This window comes from Cavia porcellus, unplaced genomic scaffold (genome assembly GCF_034190915.1).
Source record: "Cavia porcellus strain 051 isolate PalLab524CR breed Dunkin Hartley unplaced genomic scaffold, mCavPor4.1 scaffold_26, whole genome shotgun sequence".
Classification (NCBI taxonomy): Eukaryota; Metazoa; Chordata; class Mammalia; order Rodentia; family Caviidae; genus Cavia; species Cavia porcellus.
In genome coordinates, this window is record NW_026947509.1 from 45,068,307 (window position 1) to 45,091,951 (window position 23,645).

The window sequence follows — 23,645 nt, forward strand, 5'->3', positions numbered from 1 at the left end:
ATTAATATTTTTCTTTTTCACAAATGCATTAAATTTTAATATTCCAAATGTGACATGTTTGGTTTTCCTCTACATATATTACTCATTTTATTTTACACTGTTAATTCAATGAAGATCTAAAATTCTCTAAAAGATTGGATCACTTCAGATTGTAAGAAAAACATATAACATAATCACAAGAAATTTGGGGAAAAAATTTAAGTTCTAAAAAGCTCAAGTTCTAAAAATGTTCTGAGGAATTTCTCAAAACGTAAGCATATGTTGGGTGATAGACAAAACTTACCACAATAAAATGTTCATAGTAATTGGTTTTACAATAAGCCGAAAATCTAGGGTGCGTTCCTGTGTTAAGCATAGTTCTCAGAGAGGATCCACAGCCCTGGGAATTCCTGAGATCCTATTAGGTGTTGATGAAATAAAATGATTTGCATAAGGACTCTGTGGTGTATTTGACTTTCATCACAGTGACCCCTGCAATGCTGGTATAAAGTCACCAAAAAGTGTGGCTCTGGATGCCTTAGCCGGGAGCCAGGCAGCATCAGCATAGGATCATACATGACCAAGTCAGGAAAAGAGGTGATTTCACCTATGGTATCTGATGGAGTAGCAAGAGTTCTTAGTTTTCTTAAGAATAAGAAGTGTGTCTGAGGGGAAGAGAGGCGTGCACACAACTCTGGAATGCAGACCACGCTGCAAACATTGCCTCCTGTGCCAAAGAAGACTGACAGATTAGACGTGGGCATCTGCTAAATATTTCCTCAAAACTGAACAAACCAAGAATGTCACTGCAGGGAAAATGATGGGCTGCCTTCGTGGTCAATTATCACACTTAAGGTTTCAAGCAAGCACTAGAATTTTAGAAAACTGGAATCTACCATCAGGAGCTTGATAGCTTTCCAATCCTTGAACGTTTTTCTGATAGAATTACTGGTGACATTAACGAATGTGAATTTCTTTTGATTCGAGGCAATGAAATTTAAAGGCTTAGAAAGCACAGCATGGCTCAGTGAGCCAGTATCTTCCAAATGACTAAAGTATGTGGTTTAATAAAAATCATGCATAGGTAGATCTATTAAAGAGTGTATTAGAAAACTATTTGAATGAAACTATTTTTATGAAGCCTTTAGATAAGGCTTCATATTCTGTATCATGACTATCCTCTAAGAAATTATTTTTATTATGTTTTGATATAGTAGCAAATAAAAGTATCCTCAGTCATCTGAAAGGCTATGAAAATACACTTTTTTTTCAACTGCAAATCTATGTGAGGCCCTTTTCATTCTCTTCAATCAAAAAAATCTTATAGCAGATTAATTATGAAAGCCATTTGTAAATTTAGCGATCTTTTACTAAGCCACATATTAAAGAGATTTCTAGAAAACATAAAATAATGTCACCTAAAGTTTTAAAAAAGGCAGCTATTGTTTTAAAATATTACATGTGCAGTGAGTTTATTTTTATTTTTGAGTTAGTTAATCAATATATCTCATATACTTTGCAGTTTTAATTCTGAGTATGGTAAACAGCAACAGATGTAACTCACAGAAACAAAAGCTCCTTGGGGTGCCCCCAAATTTTTAAGAGCATGTAAGGGACCCTGAGACCAAGAGGTTTAGGAACCACTGCTGCACAAAACTGCTTTGCCCACGACTTGATCCTTCTAAATGGGACCGTCCTGCTGTCTTTCAGCAGCGCTGCTTTGAGGCAGGGGACGGATACAATGTGGGGCGCAGAGGTGGAAGAAGACCCAGGCATGGACAGGTCAGTCAAGTGAGGCAGAGGCTTTGGGCAGGGCCCCACCTTGCCTGGAGGACTTGATCTTAGACTTCTAGGCAGTCCATGCATCCAGTGTCTCCCCCATTTTATACCTGTATGTCCTGCCGCATCTGCTGCAGCTTGGAACGCAGACTGTCCTGGTGACTGGTGAGTTCCTGAATCTTTGTCTCAAATCTGTCACACTTTTCTTTCTGGAAGGTGTAGAGCGCTCGCAACTTGTCTTTGTATCGGTTTAACTGCTTTTTAAGGAGCCTGAAACGACAAAGGGTTTGAGTGGTACTGACCAGCAAGAGGCCAGCACTCTGCCTGGAGCCCTGGCAAGCCGTCGGCAGGTCCCTGACTGCTATCTAACAGAGATCAGTTCGGTTCCGTTTCTTCACCAAGTCCAGCTGCCCTTTGGGTCCATCATGTATGCAGTTCCTCCAGAGGCTGTACTAGCACATTTGGATTACTTCTGACAGTGGACTTTCACCAGCTACTCAAATAGTAGTTCTGAGTTTATCCACCATTCTTTTGTGTAGAAGGACTCCGCTCAGCAGGGTGATTCGGCCCATGTGGCTAAATACCAAATATTTGGTCCAGATCACAGGGAAGGAACAAGAATTTGGCGCAGGAGTGGTGGGTCTGTTTGGGTTTTTCTTCCTGTCTAGGTGTTCACTGACTTAAAAATGAACCAGTGAACATGTTTCCTCCTCTGCTCAAAGCCCTCAATGCCCACCCCCCCCCCCCCTTTAGAGCAAACCGGAGCCCTGCCAGAGGCCAGCAAGCTCACCAACATAGCCAAGCTTCCTTTCCTGTCTGATCTCTGCTTTTCTCGCTTGCTTACTGCCCCTCAGCCAGGAGCGCTCCTGGTTCCTCTCTCTGATTCTCCCACAACTCACTCCCCATGTGTTCGAGCCCCTGCTAACTTATTTACATTCTATAACCCAGAGTCCCAGCTGTACTCTGGCAGGCCTGTCCCCTGCCTTGCTTGCTTGGTCTCCATGTCTAACTGCTAGGAGGTTGACAGGATCTTGGGGCTTTTGTCATGAGCACCAGCCTTTAATCTTTTTGACCGTCACACTGTATGACACACTGCATGTTTTACTCATTATGTTACTTAGACATTATTCAATTTCTTTTTTGCTTACTCTCTCCTGATTCTAGCAGATTGGCCTATTTTGTTTATTACTATGTTCTCAGGGTTCGGACTAAAATAGTCCCTGTCACATAATACATAAACAATGTAAATGGCCTAATATAATCTTTATTCTTTAATCCATGCTGATGGCATTTTTGCAGAATTTGTATATATTTGTATATATTGGTCTTCTGGTATGAAAAGCAACATTTCTCAAAGTTAACACCTTTGAATTTCCCAACTTCTGTTATCTTGGAGAGGTCTTGGAATGTACTTGGGGCTCCCTCCAAACCAGGGTCTCTGAATGAGTCCTCAAACTTCCAGTCACTTCCAGGGGAGGTAGGAGTCTAACTCTAACCTATTTAACTGTGATCGCAGAGTTGAATGTGCACAGATGATGGGTTTACAGGAAGGAGTCAGTGCAAGGGTTTAATGTAACTGACAACGAAGAAACACTCTTGCGCCTTACTGACAGCACTCTTGGGGCCTAAAGTGTTGTGCTTGCTTTGACCATGAGCAATGACAGTCTCGCTGTCTCCCGTGTTGTCGGTAACCCACATCCCTTCCTCTTTGGCCAACCCACCACACTTGAGCAGCCATGGACAGACATATGCCCCAGCCTTCTGCATTCCAGGATAAAGAAGATAGAGCCCCATCAGAAATTGATTCTTTCTTCCTCTGATTTTTGAAACACATGTTCCAGGAATGTTAATAGTCCTTGCAACCAATACTATTAAATCAATACTGTTGGAGTCCTCCAAGGAAGGTCTTTGTTGGTTACCAATGCATCGAGTCATCATTTACCAAATATTACAGGCACAAGAAAAGCAGGGAAGCAAGCAACTAAAGGGGAACACAGCACAAAACGATGACAAACCCTAGCAGCAGATTTCTCCAAGTCCTTCTAATTGCATAGCTGAGTCCACTTTGGGCTTGTGCTACACTGAAGACCTCTTGAAAAATGGCAAAGCAGAAGTCCAAAATATAAACGTTTTTGTTTACAAACCTTTAGTCATGTCTTTATGCTGGTAACTTCCCATTATTGAATGGTAAGATTTGGCAGATTTGGTAAAATTTGGTAAAATCCTTCTTCCTTTCTGATAGGGCTCTATCTACTTCATCCGGGAATGCAGAAGGCTGGGACATATGTCTGTCCATAGCTGTTCAAACCTGAGCCCATCAAACAAACTATGGGGCCCCAACATCCCACAGCCTTCAGATCTGAGGGCTAAGGCTTGGCACCAGTACCTGGGCTATCAGCACTGTTTCAGGTTAACATGGTGTGATTTAATTATTTCATTCTTTATAAGAAGGCTGTTTTTCTTTAAAGCAGAGATTCTGATGCAGTGTTTCTAGTAAACACAACTGACGTGAGACAAATATTTTCAGCAACCGAGAGCCCAATACTTTCCAGGCAAATATCTGCTATTAATAAGCAGCTGAAATTATCTGAGAAATAATTCCTCCCAGATGACCTGAAATATGCTTTCCAAACTGTTAGATCTTTATATGTATTTCAGCTTTCAGAGCTAGGCAACTTGAATCATCCTAGGTATTACACATTAAAAACTGGTGATCAACTTAATGCCAGCTGAATTAAATCAGCACGGTGCTGAGAGTAGATGGCCCACCTGAGGAAAGTTGCCAGCATAAATAGAAATGTGGAGAAGATGAGTGAGGTGTTGTGCGTTTCTCTAAGTGTTACTGTTTGAGCTGTTGGTTCTCCTGGAGGAGCTCGTCATGACTAGCTTCTCCAGTGTGATTTCGAAGATTGTCACTGGAGGAGCACGGGATCTTGTTGGTGAGAATGGTTATGGTTCACTTTGGGAGAGCTCTGGTCCTTACATCAAGCATAGCTTCCTGGCTCTGGAGTGGAAGACATGTGCCATTGAATCTCCAGGAGAAACTCATCATGCTGGCTTCCTGGCATGTACTCTACTGTTCTTATCGCTGTAGGAGCTTGGGGCCTTCCTGTCGCTGAGGATGGCTGTAGTACTTTTCAGGACAGCCCTGGTCCTTATTTTGAGTGTGACTTCTCGGCTCCAGTGTAAAACTCTCAACCTACTGGCATGGCTCCTTCACCCCACTGGCATAGACTTTCTAGCTTCCACCACTGACCTTTGGCCCTTTCTGGCACAGATCTATAAAAGAGACTGGTATGAGTCCTTCTTGTGGGCTCTAGAACTCCAGTTGGACCCATGGGAGGCACTGGCATGAGCTCTGGGTCTTCATCTGTACTTACGTGGGACATTGCTGTGTGATTCAGGCCCTTGACTAAATATTCTATGTCTTTGGTGTTGTGGATAGTTTTCCTGCATTTACTTGTGTTCAACTCTGGGTGACCATGATAAAATAATATTAAAAATTCTGTGTCCTGATTCTAATTGTTCTCTGTACAACCCCTGACTACAACCCTAGGATTTTAAAAGGAACCCAGGGGCCAAAGATAGTTCAGTGGCATAAGCACCTGCCTGACAAGTGCAAGATCCTCAGTTCAATTCCCAGTACCAAAAATAAATAAGTAAATAAATAAAATTGAAAGGAAACCAGAGGTCCCCAAGGCAAGCTAATCAGGCACAGAGCAGGGAAGCATGACCTCCCTTGGTGAGTTCTGAGCACAGTTAGAATCATAAATGGGCAACCATTGGGTAACCATTGAGTGATACGATTTCTGTCAGTAATGTCTAAAACTGTGTTGTTTTTTCAAATAATCACTGACACAACGCTGGCTATTACTGAACTTGGCAGTCAACTACATATCTTAGGTCTTTTTCACGCTACTTATGGACCTGGACCTACAACTATAGGACTTCTCTCTAATGTCTTAAAATTTGGTCTTTATTAATTATTCCTCTGTTTGAAATCTTACTGATTCTAAATTGTTATTTGGCTTGTTAGCTATACCTTTTTGTATCATGTAACATACAGATGCAAGAGCCCACGCCATCTACAAATTTATCCAAGACTGACAAAAATGATGGTGTAGCCATGCATAAGGATGGCCCCTTACTTTGCTTTTCATTTATTAAAAAGCTCCACATTTTGTATAATAAATATTTTCTTAGGATACCAATGGTGTATGTGGGAGATTTGGATTATATGTAAGGAAATAATTTAATTAGAAGGAAATATTTTTAAACAGTTATTTAAAAATTAATTTTTAAATAATACATTTCAAAATTGTTTTTGTTTCTATACTTTCAGTTTCAAAACAGCCTTTTAATATCATTTTTTAAGCTTTGGCTTTAATTTCTTTTCCTTACTCCATGAAAATGATCAGAATTATTTTTAAAATGTCAGTTATTTAAGTACTTTAAAAGTTTCTTGAGCAGCTTTGCATGAGTTATCACAGAATTTAAAAATACTCCCTTTCATTCATTTTCATTATGAAGTATTTGTCTTCTTATGTACACATACAGAATCATTAATTTACTGAGCCTCTCTTGTGCCTGAAAATGCATGTCTTCTCAGAGAAGCAACTTCTGATTGTGAGTCAGAAATTCTGTTTTCTAAAGGAATGACTAGAGGAGACACAGGCTTAAGGTCTGTTCCCCAAGACACAAAAAGAAAATGGTAGAGTTTCCAATCAACCAAACAAACCTGGTAAAAAGTTAGGTGCTTTGAAAGGAAGTATACTGATTTTTGTAGAAATAATGAAAATACATACAAGCCTGTTTTTGTGGTTGAATCAATATATAAAAGAATCAAAATTTTATAGAAAGTGCTTCTCCAGCTTTCAAGGAATAAATTTAGGTAATCAAAAGTAAATCTTACTATACCTAGTGACATGACTTTTATTATGGCTACCTATTCAAGTGCAGTCAAACTTCTCTTTCACCTTAATAATGGAAACACAGGACTTCTGCACTTGAAGAATTTATTCCAATTTTTAAAAAGTAAAATTTTGTGGGTTTTTTTGGTACCGGGGATCAAACTCATGACTGCGCCCTTGCAAGGCAGGCGCTTATGCCGCTGAGCTAAATCCCCAGCCCTGAAAATGTAAAAACCTTTATAGAACATTTTTCTATACAACCTAAGTGAAGTTCTGCTGATCTGTTATTGCGTGTGCATCCACTCACGATTCTCACCTTCTTTCTCTCTGGAGGGCATTGATGGACTCTCGAGTCCTCCTCAGTTCACTCTCCATGCTGACCATGGTCTAGTGAAGCAAGAAACGGGGAAAATCAGTTTTGGTTTGAGCACAACTCACATTCCTAAAAATCTACCATCGGAACATGAAAATGATGTTTCTTGTAAAAATACGGAGTATTTCACGGAAGCTGCTGATGTTCTGGTTTATGTCCCTCGACAGTGGTTACAGGTACATGCGTGATTTATTTCCACAAAAGCAGGGAAAATACAGACAACACTTTCACCTGTAAAAAACAAGTCAAAACAGTATTTGCCCAAGTTAGGCTGCTGCCCCGAATGGCTTCCCTAAAAGCAACTATGAAACCATCCGGGTCCCTTTCTTTCCCTTGGTTTAAGAAGTGTTTCACTTCCTCCCTTCCACCTTCTACGTTGACTGCATTTTCTTTGCACTGCTTCCTACCTAGATGAACAGGCAGGGCCCGTCCTTCTCTTTGAATCGGTCAAGTCTGCTGCGTTAATTGTGGTTGGCACAACTCTCATTTAGGGTTTCCCCACCAAACCTCTCCCATCAAAGTCAGCTTCCTGAAAAGCCCCCCAAGGGCTTGTACCAACCTGACCCAGTGAGACCCAGGCTTTCGGGTGCAGTGGCCCAGCCACTGGACCTCTACGTGTCTGAGGGGAGCCTGGGTCTATGCTCTGCAGCTTCCTTCTCTGCATGCAAATGACCTGCAGAGACTCCGGCCACCTCCACAGCACTGCCCTGCGGGAATGGCCTTGCAGAAGAAGATCAGCAGGAAGGAGCCACTTGGCAGGACACAAACTGAAGGTCACATCTGCTAGCTGGCACGTGCCCTTCATGTCCTCTCTGAGTGAACTGTCCCTGTCTGCCTCTTCATTTAAGTCATACTTGGATGGCTTCCACATGGCCTTTGAGTCATACTAATATAAAAACTTGCAAATATTTCTACATCAATATTATCATCTGGTGCATGTTCCCATAATCAAGAAGCATATTTTGCTGCATATGGATTTACCTTGATAGATCCAGACTAGATATCATTATTTATTGAGTTATTCTCAATATTAGGCTGTTTACAAGTTTTCAAAATTAAAGCATTGGTGCAGTGAATAGGATTCTGTAGGGGTTTTTTTGCACATGTGCAAGGTTCTCAAATTTTCAGCTTAATAAATAATCCTCACTGGTCCCCTCTGTCTCAAATAGATACCTCTGGGGAACTAAAGACTGAATCTAGGTTAGGACTGATGGCTGTAAAGGAGTTGGCTGAATAGATTTTAACTTCTTATAAGACAGATTTAGGTCTTATTTATATAATTTAAAGTATTTTAAATAAAAAATTGCTACATTTAAGGAATGGTAAAAATATGGTGAATTGTTATGGTTGATACATAACTTGAGAAGTTTAGAAATTTAACTAAGAGACTCGTCAGGGAGCCAAGATCCTTACTTTGTAAACATCCTCAGCCTGTGCAAAAGGAGGGCATAGCAGGCAGTCATGAGTTCAATCCCTGGTACCGATAAAAAGGAAAAAGACAAAAAAAAAAAAAAAAAAAAAAAGGAGGGCACAGAGATGGTGTGAGTGCTACACCCACGCGAGAAGTGGAGCGGGGAGCAGCCTGCTTACAATATAAGGGAGGAGAAGAGGTTTGTTTTCACCTCTTTTGCTCTGGCTGCTGCCTTGAAGTGTTGCCCGGTGCCATGTCACCCTGCCTTGGAGCCAGCTGATTACAGACTGAAACCTCCACAAACAGTGAGCTAAATGAACCCCTCCTTCCTGCATTTTGGGTATTGGGTATTTTGAGAGAAAATTAATCAAGCCATGAATGCTTAAATTAGAAAATGAAAGCTGTATTTCTGTAAAAGACACATTGCCATTAAACTCCCTAAAATTACTCCCCTTCACTTCAGACACACACGACCCATCCTTCTCGCCACTTTCCGAAGCAGTTCTGGAGTCCTCCTTTCTTGAGTCTCCTTTCATGGCTTCCCTGATGTCTTGACTCCATTAAAAAAAGTTTACAGCAATTTCTGTCAAATAAAAAAAATATAGCATGTCCCTGTCATCTCATTCACTAGATCTGGCACCAGGCAACTTCTGCCTCTTCCCCAAAGTCAGAATGACTAGGAAAGGTAAGTATTTTGAATCAAATTAGGACATCAAGGCAGGGAGGACAGTGCAACCACAGACACTCCTGAAAGCAGAGTCCAAAACTGCTTCAGAAAGAGGCAAGAATGATGGGATTGGTGTGTTCAGAGTGAGGGGCAGTATTCTGGGGAGGGATAAATGGTAGTGTCTTTCACTGTAGTATATTTAATTAATTAGTTTGGTTTTCTGAGACAGGGTCTCACTATTAGTTCAGGCTGACCTTGAACTCACTATGTAGCCCAGAATGCCCTCGGACTTACAGCCATCCTCTTGCCTCAGCCTCCAGAATGCTGGGATTACAGGTGTGTACCACTATTCCCAGCTTGTAATACACTTTTAAAAGATAAATAAAATACTCACTGAATTTTTGCTCATACCTCATATTTCAAAATACTAATGGTGCATGTATGATGAACTCTATATATTTTTAAATTTATTTTTTGCTTTTTCCTGTCTTTTTCAAATTTTCTGTAACATATATGCAGCCCTTCATAACTGCAGAGAAAAACCTTATTTAAAAATATATTTCTAAGTTTTCCATCGATCACATTAACATCTCGTAAATTGTAAACCAGAGAATGATTTACCAAACCCACCTACACGCTTACAGATCGGTCCAGCTGAATCATGCGTCCACACTGAGTCCTCCCTCTTTGGACTTACCTGGTATTGTGGGCTGGCATGGCTCACCTGTTGAGCCTGAGATAATCCCAGGTGGCCGCAGCGGGAAACTTTGGTGGCTGCTGCCTCCACTGGTCTCACCAACCTGCCGCACACAGGGTTTTTAGAGCTATGGTACTGAGTGGAGCACCTGTAGAAAGCAGAGATTTGGGGAGGAGAAGGTGTGACTCGAGCAAAGCCTCTTCCAAAGCTGTCAAATTGAACACTGATGGCGAGAGCCCATCCCCGAGTAGCAATCTAGAATCCACCTTCTTCTTCTGTGCTTGTGCCCAGTCAGACTATTAGGCTGATAGATAATTATCCAATAATAGGAATGAAAGTTCCATTTTTCCTTCTCCAGGACAATCTAGGCATGCCAATACAAAGAATTTGAGGGATGACTGCAAGAAATATCTCTCAGGTCAGGGTGTTCAGGTCAGACACTCGGGGTTCTAAATATAGGTATGTGCTTAGCATGTCGAATCTGAAAGAACATGGGACATGCTGGTTAAGGTCAGGCATATTCAATTTTATACAATTACCTTTGGTTTTATCCCTCTATTCAAAATCATTTTCAGGCATCTAGCCATCTTGAGCTCTTAAAAAAAATGACAACAAAAAAGTCAGAGAACTCCTCGTTCACAGACGATTCACTTCTGACAAACAATGATGATACAATTTTTTCCAACACACTGTGGTAATTTCTGCAAGACACAGCAAGAGCACTAGGAAAGAAATGATGATTCTTTGGTGGTGTACTTAGTCACGTTAGTAAGATGCAAGCATTTGGGTAGCAAAAAGGGAAACCTGTCACTTTGTAACACATTTTCTGAGTGATACCCTCTGCTCCAAGCCTATCTGAGATAATTCTAGTACCCTGAACTTGTTCCATTTCATCTTAGTTCACTTGGGCTGCTATTATACAGGGTCATATCCTGGGTGGTTTAAACAGTGGATGTTTATTTCCTCACAGTCCAAAAGGACGGAAGTGTCAGATCAGGAGGCCCCCGTGATCACACACTGTTTTGTATTGACATAAACATTCACAAGTATCTAAACACATACTGAATTTGTTTCTGAAACAAAAAAAGAAACCGCCCCTGGCATTATTCTGTTGCTGCTTTGTTCTCATTGCATTTGATGTTGAATACCCTTTAATATAAGCGACAGGAGCTAAAACTTGTTCCTTTAAGCACATTCCCTAGATTCTGCTGTATTCTGTATAATATGCGGTTCATTCTTCTGCCACGAGCTCTGCGGTTGTTTCTGGTTTATTGCCCTGAAAAGCAGATGCTACAATAAGCATTTTCATTTACTGCCTCGGGCTGCTTCCATTCCTGCAGGGCAAAATTCCCAGACTGGCCAATCCGCCAACTCTTACGTTTATTTTGTAGCTTAGCAAATCTTAATCTTTTGATGCCAGACCTCACATCTTTCCCCACTTGATTGTAGCAACCATTCTCTCCTCTCCCCAGATTATCAATGTTTTCTCCCTACTCACTGTTTCCATAATTACACCTGTTATGATTTTCTCCATCATAACGAAGCACTCTCTTAACTCTAGGGATTCTGTGATCTACACTATCTTTATGCTTTCCCAACAGAAAGACATCCTGGGATTTTCTGATTGGGCATCTTCTGTTTCTCAGCTTCCATTCTTTCAGCAGTCTCCCTGAGCCCGATTTCTTCTTCCACCACTGTCCTACTGGGTCCTTTTGGGAAGTCATCGATGATATGCTTACTCAAGGCAAATCTTGCTTGACCTAGCAGTGCCATTTGAATCAGTCAGGTCTGGCAATGGTGGGGCAACCACACCCTCCTCCTCCAGCACTTTCCTCTCCCATCTTCCAGGATTCCTCACGGTCTTGAGTTTCCTCCCTCCTCCTTCTTCAGTCTTTCTCAGTCCCCCTCTCTGGTTTTCCCTCCTTTCCTCGACTTTGTAAAGTGGGAGGCTACAGGACCCAGCTTGTGATCGCCCTGTCTTCTCCGTGGTGGTTTCTTACAATCTCACACAGATGTGTTGGCATCTCTTCAGCTCTAAAACACAGGTAGGCCAAAGCCCCTGCATTGGTGTCTCTAGTGCATGCATTTTCCTCAAATTCCAGATGTGGACAGCCAATGGTCTACTCAACATCTCCACGTCTCTTTCTTTAAGTGTCCTGACTCAACTTGTGCAGCCACTGGCGCTGCTTTTGGGTGGTGGCACTTTACCCTTCTACTTTAGGACAACAATGACCCCAGTGTTCAGTGCTTATACAAGAAAAGGCACATAGATCTCAGGATGAGAACACAAATTCTATTGATCGACCCAAGTCTGTAAGAGAAGCTAATATGTGATAAAGTTGGAATTTTAATTTGGCTGGAAAAAACATATCATAACTGATTGCCTATCTGATGAGACAGCCAAAGTAAACTACATTCTAAATGGATTAAGTTTTTAATGAATTCCAAATAGAAACATTAGAACATTTAGGAAATCATTGGTATGCTCTTGCTTCCAACTCTCCACCCCTTAGCTTATTCTAAGCAGAGCAGTCAGAGTGACACTTTTATTTCAGTTCTTGTGAGTAAGTGAGAAGCCAGGCCCTTGCACAGGTTAGGCAAGTGCGCTTCTGCTGAGAGGGACAGAGTTAAAAGTTCAGTCAGATCCTGTCCTCAGACCCTGCGAGTCCTCTCCAAAGCAAAAGCCCGAGTCCTTGCATTGGTCTACTCACCAGCCCCTCTAATATCTGTCCCCGCACCCCTGCTCCCTTCTTACCCTGCTTCTGCCCTGCACTAGGTCACCCTGGCCGCCTCACTTCCTTTGGGCCTGCAGGGCACACTCCTCTTTGCATGGTCTCTCTTCCCTGGGTGTCTGTGTGACGGACGTCCTCCCCTCTTCCAGGCCCTTTGCCAACGTCCCCACTCACCAAAGCCCTCTGCAATCACTCTTTAAATTTGCCACCAAATCTCCCTGCAAGTCTTGATTTCTCTTGGGTCCCCTTCCTGTCACTTTTACACCACCCCGCTTCTAAGGTACACTGTATTTCACTTACAAACTTCTTTTTCTCAGTGTGGTCTCTCCCTGAAGAAGAAAGTGCCATGAAAGCAGAGATCTTCGCTTCTGCCCACCGATGTATTCCAAGTGCTCAAAAAAAGCATACAAGAATATTAATGAATCTTGTTTTGTAGAATGAATAAATGAATGCTTTTCAGTGTTTTCTCAAAGGTCTACAGCCCTTGTACGTCTTACCAGATTTCAAGAGTGTCTGTTTCTTTCCGTCCTTACCAGTGTAGCATGTTCTGATTCATCCTGCCTGTGGTGGCCTACAAAGCATTCCTCTGACTTCTCCTGGGCCTGGACATCTTTGTGTGTGTGTAGAATCCTTTTCCCAGATAACCTATGTTGTGTAGATCCCTCCTCCCCCTTTCTTCTCCTCTTCATTTTCTTCTTGAGTTTTTGTTATCAATTTGCAGGAAGCTTCTGAATAACCTAATTTATCCTATTGCTGAAAATAGTAACAATCCATCTGAGTCTAAGGCTTGTCTTTGGATTATATTTGAGATACTGTTTCTCCTAGGAAGGTATTTAAGTATGTGCCATTACACACACCTGCTGCCTATTCCTTCATGATTTCTTCATTTCTTTCTTTTTTTGTTTTTGCTTTGTTTACTTTTGTCTTACTTAGGGAAGTCTTCTTCCACCATAGGTTTGCTGTTTTTTTTCTAGTACTGTAAAAAATGATTTTCATATTTAAATTTCATTTAAAGTTGGAATTTATTTTAGCATAGAGATCAAAATAAGGGCCAGTTTTTCCTTCAGATGGATTATAAGTTCCTTCACAATTTTCCGAATGCTACTGAATTGAAATAGCACTGTTATCACGTGACGTTTCCACGTGCTCTTGGGTCAATTAAGTTATACATTATCATCCTAAGCTCTGAATTTCCAGTCCTTTTTCTACTACACTGTTTGATCGCAGTGTTTCTACAGTAAGCTTGCTAAAGAATCTGCTAAGGAATATCTTTGCTCTCTATTCTATCTCTGCCTGCTTTTGACTATTTTTGTATATTTATTCTCCCAACATATCTTTGAAATTCTTTTATCCTATTTAAAAAACATCATGATTTTACTTGGAAGCACGTTGTGTGTACATAGCTGATTCTTATTATTCACAGAAGTTATGCTCTATAAAGTCACCTTGAACTGGGACTTCACAAATACCAAGCCTCTGCTCCTGGGTGGGGGATACAGGAGCAAGATTCTGTGACCTCTGATCCCAATATTTTCATTAGTCCATCAATACATAACCTTGTTTTATGTCATTGTTTATAGGCTGTTTATGTGGCAGCTGTTGTGGATTCATTGACATTGAACTCAGTAGTAAACAGCACGGTATCACATGCTTGAATAAACCTCATTAACACACATTTTCTCATTAACACACATCAGAGCTTTCTTGTTCTTAGGAATGCACCAGGGATCACCTACAAAAGCCAGGCAACCATGAAGCACATGGCCCCAGGTAGATTGTGAGAAGGAGCCTGTTTGCAGCTGAAACAGGAAGGGGCCCCACACCAGCTGGACCTCGGTTGGGGAGGTATGCATCAGTCAGTTTTGCCTTCTGTACATCTGTGAGCACTGTAACTGCACCATTATTTGGGGAGTACAAGTACATTTTCCAAGCAGCCAAATAGGTAAATACTGGGCCGGGAATATAGCTCAGTGCACAGTGTCTGCCTGGCAAGAGCAAGGTCCTGAGTTCAATTCCCGGTACCCAAAAGAGACAAATTTGTAAATACTGAATCTGTGAGTAATGATAATAAACTATATGAATTTTTGGAGCATGAACACACTTATGCTAGTGTCTTTTTTGTTAGGTATTTGATATCTTTCTGTCTTTGTTCAGGTTTTGTTTTCTGTACTCAGCGAATATACATGAATCTTTTGTTAAACTTTTCTTTGTAGTTTCTTTTAAAGTAATTTTTACATCCATTGCACCTGGGATTTTTATAAAATGCATAGCTGGTTATTGCTAACATTTGTCATATTTATTTTATATTCTGTCTTCACTCAAAGCCTATTAATTTTATTTTTTGCTAAAGTTACATGGGCTTTCTTAGGGAGTCACAATCATATTAACAGCAAATTGAAGCAGTATTGTCTTTTCTTTTTCAGTATTTCAATTTTCTTTTTTTATTACATTTTCAAGAACTTCCCAACATATTTAACAACACTGGAAATATTTGATATCGCTTTCAATTATGTTTATATAAATAAAAGTGTTTCCTTTTCAGTGTGAATAACTGTGTGTAAGGTAAATAAATTCACATCAGAAGGAATGATGCTTTTTTAGTATGTGTTTTCTTTGCTGAGTCACTGAATAAATTCATTGTTATCACTTGGAAACACTGTTAACCCCTTGAAGACACTCGATGCTAACGTACCAACTTAGAAGATATCAGGAACATGTTTTTGTCTGTTAGCACACTGTAAGATTAGTAATATTCCACATTCCTTTCCCCTGGATCGAATAAGAGTTTATGAAGCATCAATACCCAGGCTACACTGAAAATTTCTCATAATATTATTTGGAGAAAGCGACCCAGATGGAGTAGGGCACATTGAGATTTAAAACCCTTTATTTTTGCATTACCCTCATCACGCCCTTTCTTTATTTTATTTACACAAATGCTGCTCTGAGACTGCCAAGCCCAGGCATCCTCAGTGTCAGATGAAGACAGTGAATCTGGGAAAAATAAAGTGACCAGCCTGAGGCCACACATGTGGCCGGCCGAAGACGAGGTCTACATCTCTCTTTCAGGCCTGCTCACCCTTCACTGCCTTTGTCCCCACATGGTGTCCCTGCACTGGTTCTGAATTCCTTCATAGCTTATTCTTAGGAAACTCATGATCAACCTTATCCATCCATCTGTCCACACATCCATCTGTCCACCCAACCATCTGTCCACTCATCATCTGTCTGCCAATCCATCTGTCCATTCATCCATCTGTCCACCCATCCATCTGCCTATCCATCTGTCCATCCATCTATCTGTCCACCCATCCATCTGCCTATCCATCTGTCCATCCATCCATCTGTCTACCTGTCTATCTATCCATCTACCCATCCACCCATCCATATGCCCATCCATGCACCCATCCATCCATCTGTTTTATTATTCATTCATTCATTCATTCATTCATTCATTCATTCATCAGTCAGTCTATCATTGGTCCAGCAAACATCTATGGGACATTTATCCCATGTAGACATTGTTACAGACACTAGTGGTACAACTGGAAACAAGAGAACCCCTCCCCCATAGAGCTTGCACTGTCGTGCAGCAGGGTGGCAGGATGGGGATGGAGGGACAACAATAAATAAATACATTAAACAAGTTGAATGTATGGGATGCTAGGCAGTGAAGAAAAGTAGAGCAAGGGAGGATACTGGGGACATCAGAGTGGGGACAGAGGCCGAAGAGGTCAAGGTCATCAGGCAAAGGCTTGAAGGATGAGACAACATTTGAACGAAGACCTCGGTGGGATCTGGAGGCACTGGGGTGCCTCGGTGCCGTACACCTGACGTGTGTGGAGAGGCTGGAGGCTGAGGCAGACTGAGTCCTCCAGAGGCACACGAGGGCTGGGAGCCTGGGGGAGCAGGGCTGGAAGCTGCTGTGGGGACTCTGGCTCTCCGTGAAGCCCTTAGAAAGTCTACGCAGTGCAGACCCTGTCTGACCTGAACTGGAACAGATCGTGCTGCCTGAGGCACTAGACGCAGACCGTGGAGTGGCCAGGGAGTTATCCTAGCAGACTAATTTACAGAACACAGCAAGGTGCACATGTAGGGAAGCGGATGGTAGGATTACAGGGGCGGCAAACTTTGGGTCTAACCCACACAATGACAAGAGCCTCCTTACGAATGAGCTCCTCCTTATGAGGGTGAATGTAAGGCCCACTGAAACGATGAACAGCTCCGACACAGCCACGCTCTCCAGTGAGTGCAGGAGAAGAAAGAATGAAAAACCGGAAAACCGAAAGCGTCCTCTCTGCTTTGGTAACACTGCAACAGGAATGGCACTCATCTGGGAGCGGAGGAACCCTGAGTATCTTCCTCCTCCTTTTTTAAGAAAATGAACTATTGACTCTGACTTAAGCTCCAAAGGCAAACCATGGCAAAGCAGGAAGACAGAGAGGAGTTACATGAGCAGCCCAAGACGTTCCGTCTCTCCCATGCTTCTCCTTGTGTGGTCACGGAGAGGCAGTGCCACCCGTCACTGGCACCTCAAGTTCAGTTCTAGGGGGAGAAGGATCCGTCATCCTGCCCTCACCTCTGCCACTTATGGGCATCCTGCCCTCACCTCTCCTTTATGGTCCTCAGCGACGCCACTCCTGCTGCTGCACCCTCTGCCACCTTGCCATGCAGTGTCCAGTCCCCTGGGCCCCACAACCGACTGCCCCCTGCCCTCACTCACCCGGCCTGTGTGCGGGGAGCTGGGTCCTCCCGCTTCCCCGCATCCAGCAGCCCCGGCCTTCTCAGAGCTGCTCCGCTCTGGCAGCGCCCCTGGAGCCGGCTGCTTCTGAGCGTCCTGAGGAGCAGTGTCCTGTTCTCCTTCGCTGACATCTGCTGCAGCGGCTGAAATTAAAAGACAGTCGTCAGATCTGTGTGAACTCAGTCACGCTTTGGTGCTCAGGACACGATGATAGGTTTCAGAATTATTTCCTTTACTTTTATATTCTTGGGGAAATAATCTCATCTCCTTACTTCTGGAATCTCGATGTAGCCTCCAAATTAAACGCCCTGATTCCCTCAATAACTTCTCGTCTTCAGAGGAACCACTAACTCGGGGCTCTAAAGGTAGCAAGGACCATGAAACACAGCAGTCTGTAACCACGTGGATTGGGGATTCCTTTGAGAACTGGATGGTGACTTGGGGATTTGTCTCCAGAAAAATATTGTGAGAGCTAATTTTGTATAGAATCAGTGGATGTGGGGAGCCCGTGATGTGCACCCATGCTCCTCACCTTAAGACTTCTGCTACAAGGGTTACTGGGGGGTGAGAAGGAGCTAGGAGGCAGAGAAGAGTAGAAAGGTAGGGGATGTGAGCAAAACACAGGATGTATGTGTGTCTGGACATATCCCAGTGATCGCATTAATTTGTACAATTAATATGCATTAATAATGACAATGAGGAGAGTTTTAGAAGGGAAAGATTGGAGCACCTAAAAGAAGGGTAAGAGTTCTTTAGCACTTGAAATTTACAGTGTAATAAAAAAAGTGACCATACGGTGCCGCTGTAACATCATAAAGTCCCTGGTTTACAGGAAACAGGAAACTGGAGGATAGGTCAATGAAACCAGAGGACCGGGTTAAAACGGGTTTGCAAGGCCACGCCCACTGTAAAGTATTAGCCGAGATCAGACTCTAGTCTTTCATGCACCGCATGTTAAACAGAAACAGGAAAAGTGATCATCGATGAAGACTGCTGATCACCATCCTTGACTGCTGTGTCAGGAGAGGGTGTCACCAGCATGGGGAAACTGACTCACGGAGATGAGTGAGGAAAGACAATGTTCCTCCTTAAAAACTTACAAAATTTTTGTTTGTGTTTTTCTTTGTTCTTGAAAAGAACTAAACCCACTTATGGGTTACTAATAATTGTCTTAAAAATATTGAAAGGTAGCTCTAAAGCCTCAGTTACTTTCAGTTAAAACTGAGATAATAATCTTTCTTTTTTCCTAAAGAAAATATACCTATGACTCAAGAAAAGACATGTTTCAAAGGGAACTTTTGCAAAAATATACCATCAACTAGAAGCTTTACTGCATGACTTTTACCAAACCAGAGCTCTCTCCTTTTTTACCTATGCAAATTTCCAACGTTTCCCCATCCCCACCTGACTTTCACAGTCATTTTCTAGTGCACAATATGGAATCAATGGTCAGTTTGGCTTTTCTCCTCCCCACAAACTTTTCATTAAAATCTGAAGTGTAAAGAAAACATATTTATATTGAGAGATATTTCATGTTAGGCTTTCTTAGTCTTAAATAGGCCAGAAACAGGATCTATAGATTTACTGAAAGGTTTTTTGGTTGCTTATAAGATTTAATGAATGAATGCTTTGGTAGGTCATAATAGATGTTACCGGAACACGGTGTTCAATTACAGGATGTGACTTCTGATGAGACTTGATGTGGAGACCAGAGAGGAAACACACCTGGCAGATATCAAAGTCGAGACACTTCAGACAGCGGTATCTGCCAATTAAAATGGGAAGGCAGCTTTCATCATGACCAGCAAGAAAGAAAAGAAATAATACCTAGATGGAGGATGATGAGTTCCCCAAAACTTACAGATGTATGAGCTGTCCAGTGAATATAAGGTTTCCTTTAAAGTTGATAAGGATACTAAATAACCTTGATTTAATCAAAGAAATATTCTTTTGATAGTATTGTGGCTTATATTTAGATGTACCCCCCTTACTGCTCATAAGTGAGGTTTTTGGGAGGTGGCTGGATCATATGTGTGACACTGCACTAATGATGTGTGAAAGCTGGAGTAGCCTATTGATTGGTTTAGCAGAGTTCTGAGTGTAGATAATGAGAAGGCCCAGTCTGGGTATGGATGGCACCAACCAATAGGCTTGTAGCCTGGATAGAATATAAAGGGAAAGGAAGGCTTATGACTGGTTGCCTCCTGCCTACCCTGCCACGGACTGTTCCTCCTCTGCCAGGCCCCTCAAACATGCCACCTTGTCTTGGAGTCAGGTGACCATGGACTGAAACTTCTACAAACTGTGAGCCAAAATAAACATTTTCTCCTTTAATATGTGGGTGTTAAGTATTTTGTCCCAGCAACAAGACAGCAACTAAGACAGTATCTTTATAAGGCATTATATTAATACAGTTTTATCCAACAGAACATAGTACATAGGTATGGTTCCCCTTCCTTGATCTCCCATGACCCTGATACCATGTGCCTGCAATATGCAGGGTTCTGTGTGCTAAATCCTTAGGAGAGACCCTTAGGAGGGGCAATCTCTGATTTTTATATCTTTTGTATTTTCTTTCGAAGAACAAGGCTTTGTTGTCTTCCTGCTATTTTCAGATCTGTGAATCCTGCTCTGAAATGATGTAATTAATCTCCCTAAAGCCAGCTATTGCTTGAGGTTTCTGAGAGCCAAGAATAAGTTTATGGTTAGGATCATTATCGTTATGGATTAAACACTTGTGGCCAACTTAACACCAGCTGAATTAAATCAGCATGGTGCTAAGTATAGATGTTCCACCTGAGGAAGGTTGGCAGCATAAATAGAGATGTGGAGAAGAAGAGCTAGGCATTGTGGGTTCTCCTAAGTGTTGCTGTTTCGAACCATTGGTTCTTCTGGAGGAGATTGTCATGCTGGCTTTCTCAATATGAATTCGGCCATTATCATCAGAGGAACTCAGGACCTTGTTAGTGAGAATGACTGTGGTTTACTTTGGGGGAGCTCTGGTCCTTACATCGAGCATCACTTCTTGGTTCCAGGAGGAAGATGTGTGCCCTTTACTCTCCAGGAGAAACTCCTCATGCTGGCTTTCTGGCATGTACCCAACTGTTATTGTCGGGGGAGCATAGGGCCTCCATGTTACTGAGGATGGCTGTGCTTTTCAGGACAGCCCTGGTTCTTATTTTGAGCCTGGCTTCTCAGCTCCAGTGTAGAACCCTTAACCTATCAACACAGCTCCTTCAGTCCACTGGCATAGCCTTTCTAGCTTCCACCGCTGACCTTTGGACGTTCCCAGCACAGATCTGTAAAACAGACTGGCGTGAATCCTTCTCATGGGCTCCAGACTTCCAGTTAGACTTGTGGGAGGCATTGTCATGGGCTCTGCATCTTCATCTTGACTCATGTGGGACGTTGCTGTGGGATCAAGGCCCTTGGCTGAATATTCTGGGTCTTCAGTGTTGTGAACAGATTTCCTGCACTTTTTGTGTTTAACTCTCAGTGACCATCATAAAATATTATAAATTCTGTATCCTGATTGTACTTGCTCTCCTCACAACCCCTGAGTACAATTATAAATCCAAATGATTTTTAATAGACTTATAGAAGGTAGTAGAAGGTAAAAGAAACCCCACACATCATTTAATCAGTCCCTCATTTTATTTTGCCCTGAATGTCTAGAAGTATTTTGAGGAGGGAGAATTCATCACATTCTTCCCAGAGAAGGAAAAGTAAGTGTGGCACTCAACCTCTGCCTTGCTTTGCCATTTTCTTGAGTGACCTGAGTTAAGACACTCAATTTGTGCCAAAGAGTAATAAAATAGGAATATCTGGTTTATATTATGCATAATGATTTTGAAACAGTATTTCAGTGTAAAAGTTACATTTTATGTAATTGCAAAGTTGATTCTGTCCCTGGCCTAGTGCAGAACACATAACAATGTTATAAAATACACCTTTCACATTGCTTATTGATAACACATATGACAAGGTAAGTAATATTTCTGTTCCTCTACTGTCAGATATAAGAAGAGCTTACTATTCTTTGTAGTACGGAGATTTCTGTTGTAGTGCTGGCTTGGTTTCCAACAGTCCTTTTTGTTGATAGGTCTTACCGTTTGATGTTACGGTTTGACACGTTCAGTTAGTTGCAGAGTTTTTTAGGAGAGAAATTTTGCTGTGCACTCTAAATTCTTAAAGACACAATTTATTTTCTCAGAAAAACTAAAATTTAGTTTTATGTTTTTAGTGGGCCTCATGGACCTGTTTTATGTCTGTGGGGATTATTTCTAAGCTCTAATTCTTTCAGGTCGGGAACTATGGGGAAGGAAGTGGAACAAAGCGAGCAAGGGCCAAGCCCTGGGGCCTCCGTCCCCTCCTTTCTGGTGTCCCAACCTCCATTAGCAAGTGTACCGGAGCTCCTGTGTGCTTCTGCTGCGGGCCCACGTACTTCACTTCCGGTACTCTGTACTTCCGCTCTGGCTTGTGCGCTTCCGCTCAGGGCCTATATACTTCCGCTCAGGGCCTGTGTACTTCCGCTCAGGGCCTGTATACTTCCGCTCAGGGCTTATATACTTCCGTTCTGGGCCTGTATACTTCCGCTCAGGGCCTGTATACTTCCGCTCAGGTTCTGTGTACTTCCGTTCTGGGCCTGTGTACTTCTGGGCCAGTGTCCATGCTCTGTGAATCATGGGGTTGCCCTCGCTTGTCCCAAATCTGCTAGTTTTCCCCAAATCTATAATAAAAACCATAATAATTTTACTTTCTCATTGTTTTGTGTATGACAGACCTACCTCGCCTTTTCTCTAAAATGGAATCTGGACTGTCTTCCTCAGGAAGGATTCTAGAAAGGGCTGGGTCTCTAACTCTTAAACCTAGCTTTTAAATCTGCACTGTCTGTAGGCCGAGAGATCTGGCTTACGCTGCCCTTATAAAAGCAGGTTGTTTCATGGAGTCTTATGCTTTGCTGTCCCCAGGAAGGGAGCAGAGTTCATAGTTGCAAAGCCGGGACTCCGTTCTGACCGCCAACCTCAGGTCCTGCCCACTGTGTGAATGGAAGCGCGTTTTTCAGCTGCTCACCAGGCTAACCACACTACCTTTGTAAACGTAGCATTTTTTTATACAAAATGTTCAGTTTAGGACTGAATACTTAACAAATATAAACTACGAATGTTTGTGTTGTTTTGGATGGCTCCGAAGGATTGAAAAGGTTTTGTGGTTGTGCTTGTTATTGTTCAACAAAAGGCAATTTTTCGCCTTAAGGTAATAAAAATATTTACTGAGCATAGTAAGAGTGAGTGGGAAATTTATGGAAGATCAGTTTATTTTAGCTTCAAGTAGGGAACTGTGCTGAAAAAGCCAGCTGAGTTCCAGAAGGGGTAGAAAAGCCTCAGAAAGCCTGGAGAGACACACTGCCCCAGCTTTAGGCGCATTTGGAGAGGGGTCCCCACGACACAGCGTGCCTACCTCAGTCCGGTGATGGGGAAGGCGCTGCAGAGGCTGCACCGGGCAGGGTGAGTGATCCTCTCTGGCACCGACAGCCGGCAGCAGGTCGGGAGCCACAGCAGGGCTGCAGGCTCAGACTGCACCCAGGAGAGGAATTTCTCCTCCTTGATTCCCGGGCTCAACACCTGAAACGTAACAGTGGCCCAATAGGTGTTTTTAGGCACGGCCTTGTATTTTTACCTTCTAGTTTTGGGGTCTATTTCTGTGCATCCTGCCAAAGAAGTTTGTCATGTGAACGCTGGAGGCAAATCTACCTCCAAAGTGAGGTTGTCTGCCCTGCAGTGTGGAGCTGGGTTTGAATCCGCTGGCAAACTCCTGGAGTCTGCCCCAGCGCCCTGTCTGGGGTACTCACCCCTCGGAAGCAGCTCCGCACAGCGCTGTCCACCGAGCTCAGCCTGCGACTCTCACCCACCACAGCTGGGATCTGCAAAGGGGAACCTCGCATCAGCATCTGGAAAGGCCAGAAACACGCGGCCACCTGGGGTCCTGGGGTCATGGGAGTGGGTTTCCAAGACTGGAGGGGCCCACAAGCAAAAAGAAGACCTCTGCAGGATTTGTGCCATGTTTCCAAGAGGAGGAAGGGAAACGAGGGAAGAAAGCCTGGCAGTCGGGGCAGTAAATGATGGCTTCTCTGGATTCATTTCTTGGGCTCTCATTTTAGTTTTTCTTTGCCCCATTTACCTATGAAATCACAATAAATCACTGCATTAAAGTTCCTAATGGTTTTAAGGAAAAGCTTTGCCAGTGTTTTCATATCATGTCATTTTAGCAAATATTACCCTTTAGGCTGTTAATCTTTATCCCTTTTAAAACCAAGAGGGTGACGGGAACCAAATCACTATATCACAGCACTATCT

The 23,645-nt window shown here is 42.6% G+C and overlaps 1 protein-coding gene across 1 annotated transcript in view; it reads right to left on the reverse strand.

Annotated features, from left to right (window-relative positions):
• Dytn (dystrotelin) overlaps positions 1-23,645 on the reverse strand; it is a 50,090-nt gene that overhangs the window by 6,805 nt on the left and 19,640 nt on the right. Inside the window, 7 exon segments of the mRNA XM_063236649.1 lie at positions 1,869-2,028; positions 6,985-7,055; positions 9,817-9,964; positions 17,272-17,420; positions 18,943-19,054; positions 22,750-22,913; positions 23,141-23,212. Coding sequence (XP_063092719.1) covers positions 1,869-2,028; positions 6,985-7,055; positions 9,817-9,964; positions 17,272-17,420; positions 18,943-19,054; positions 22,750-22,913; positions 23,141-23,212 — 876 coding nt within the window.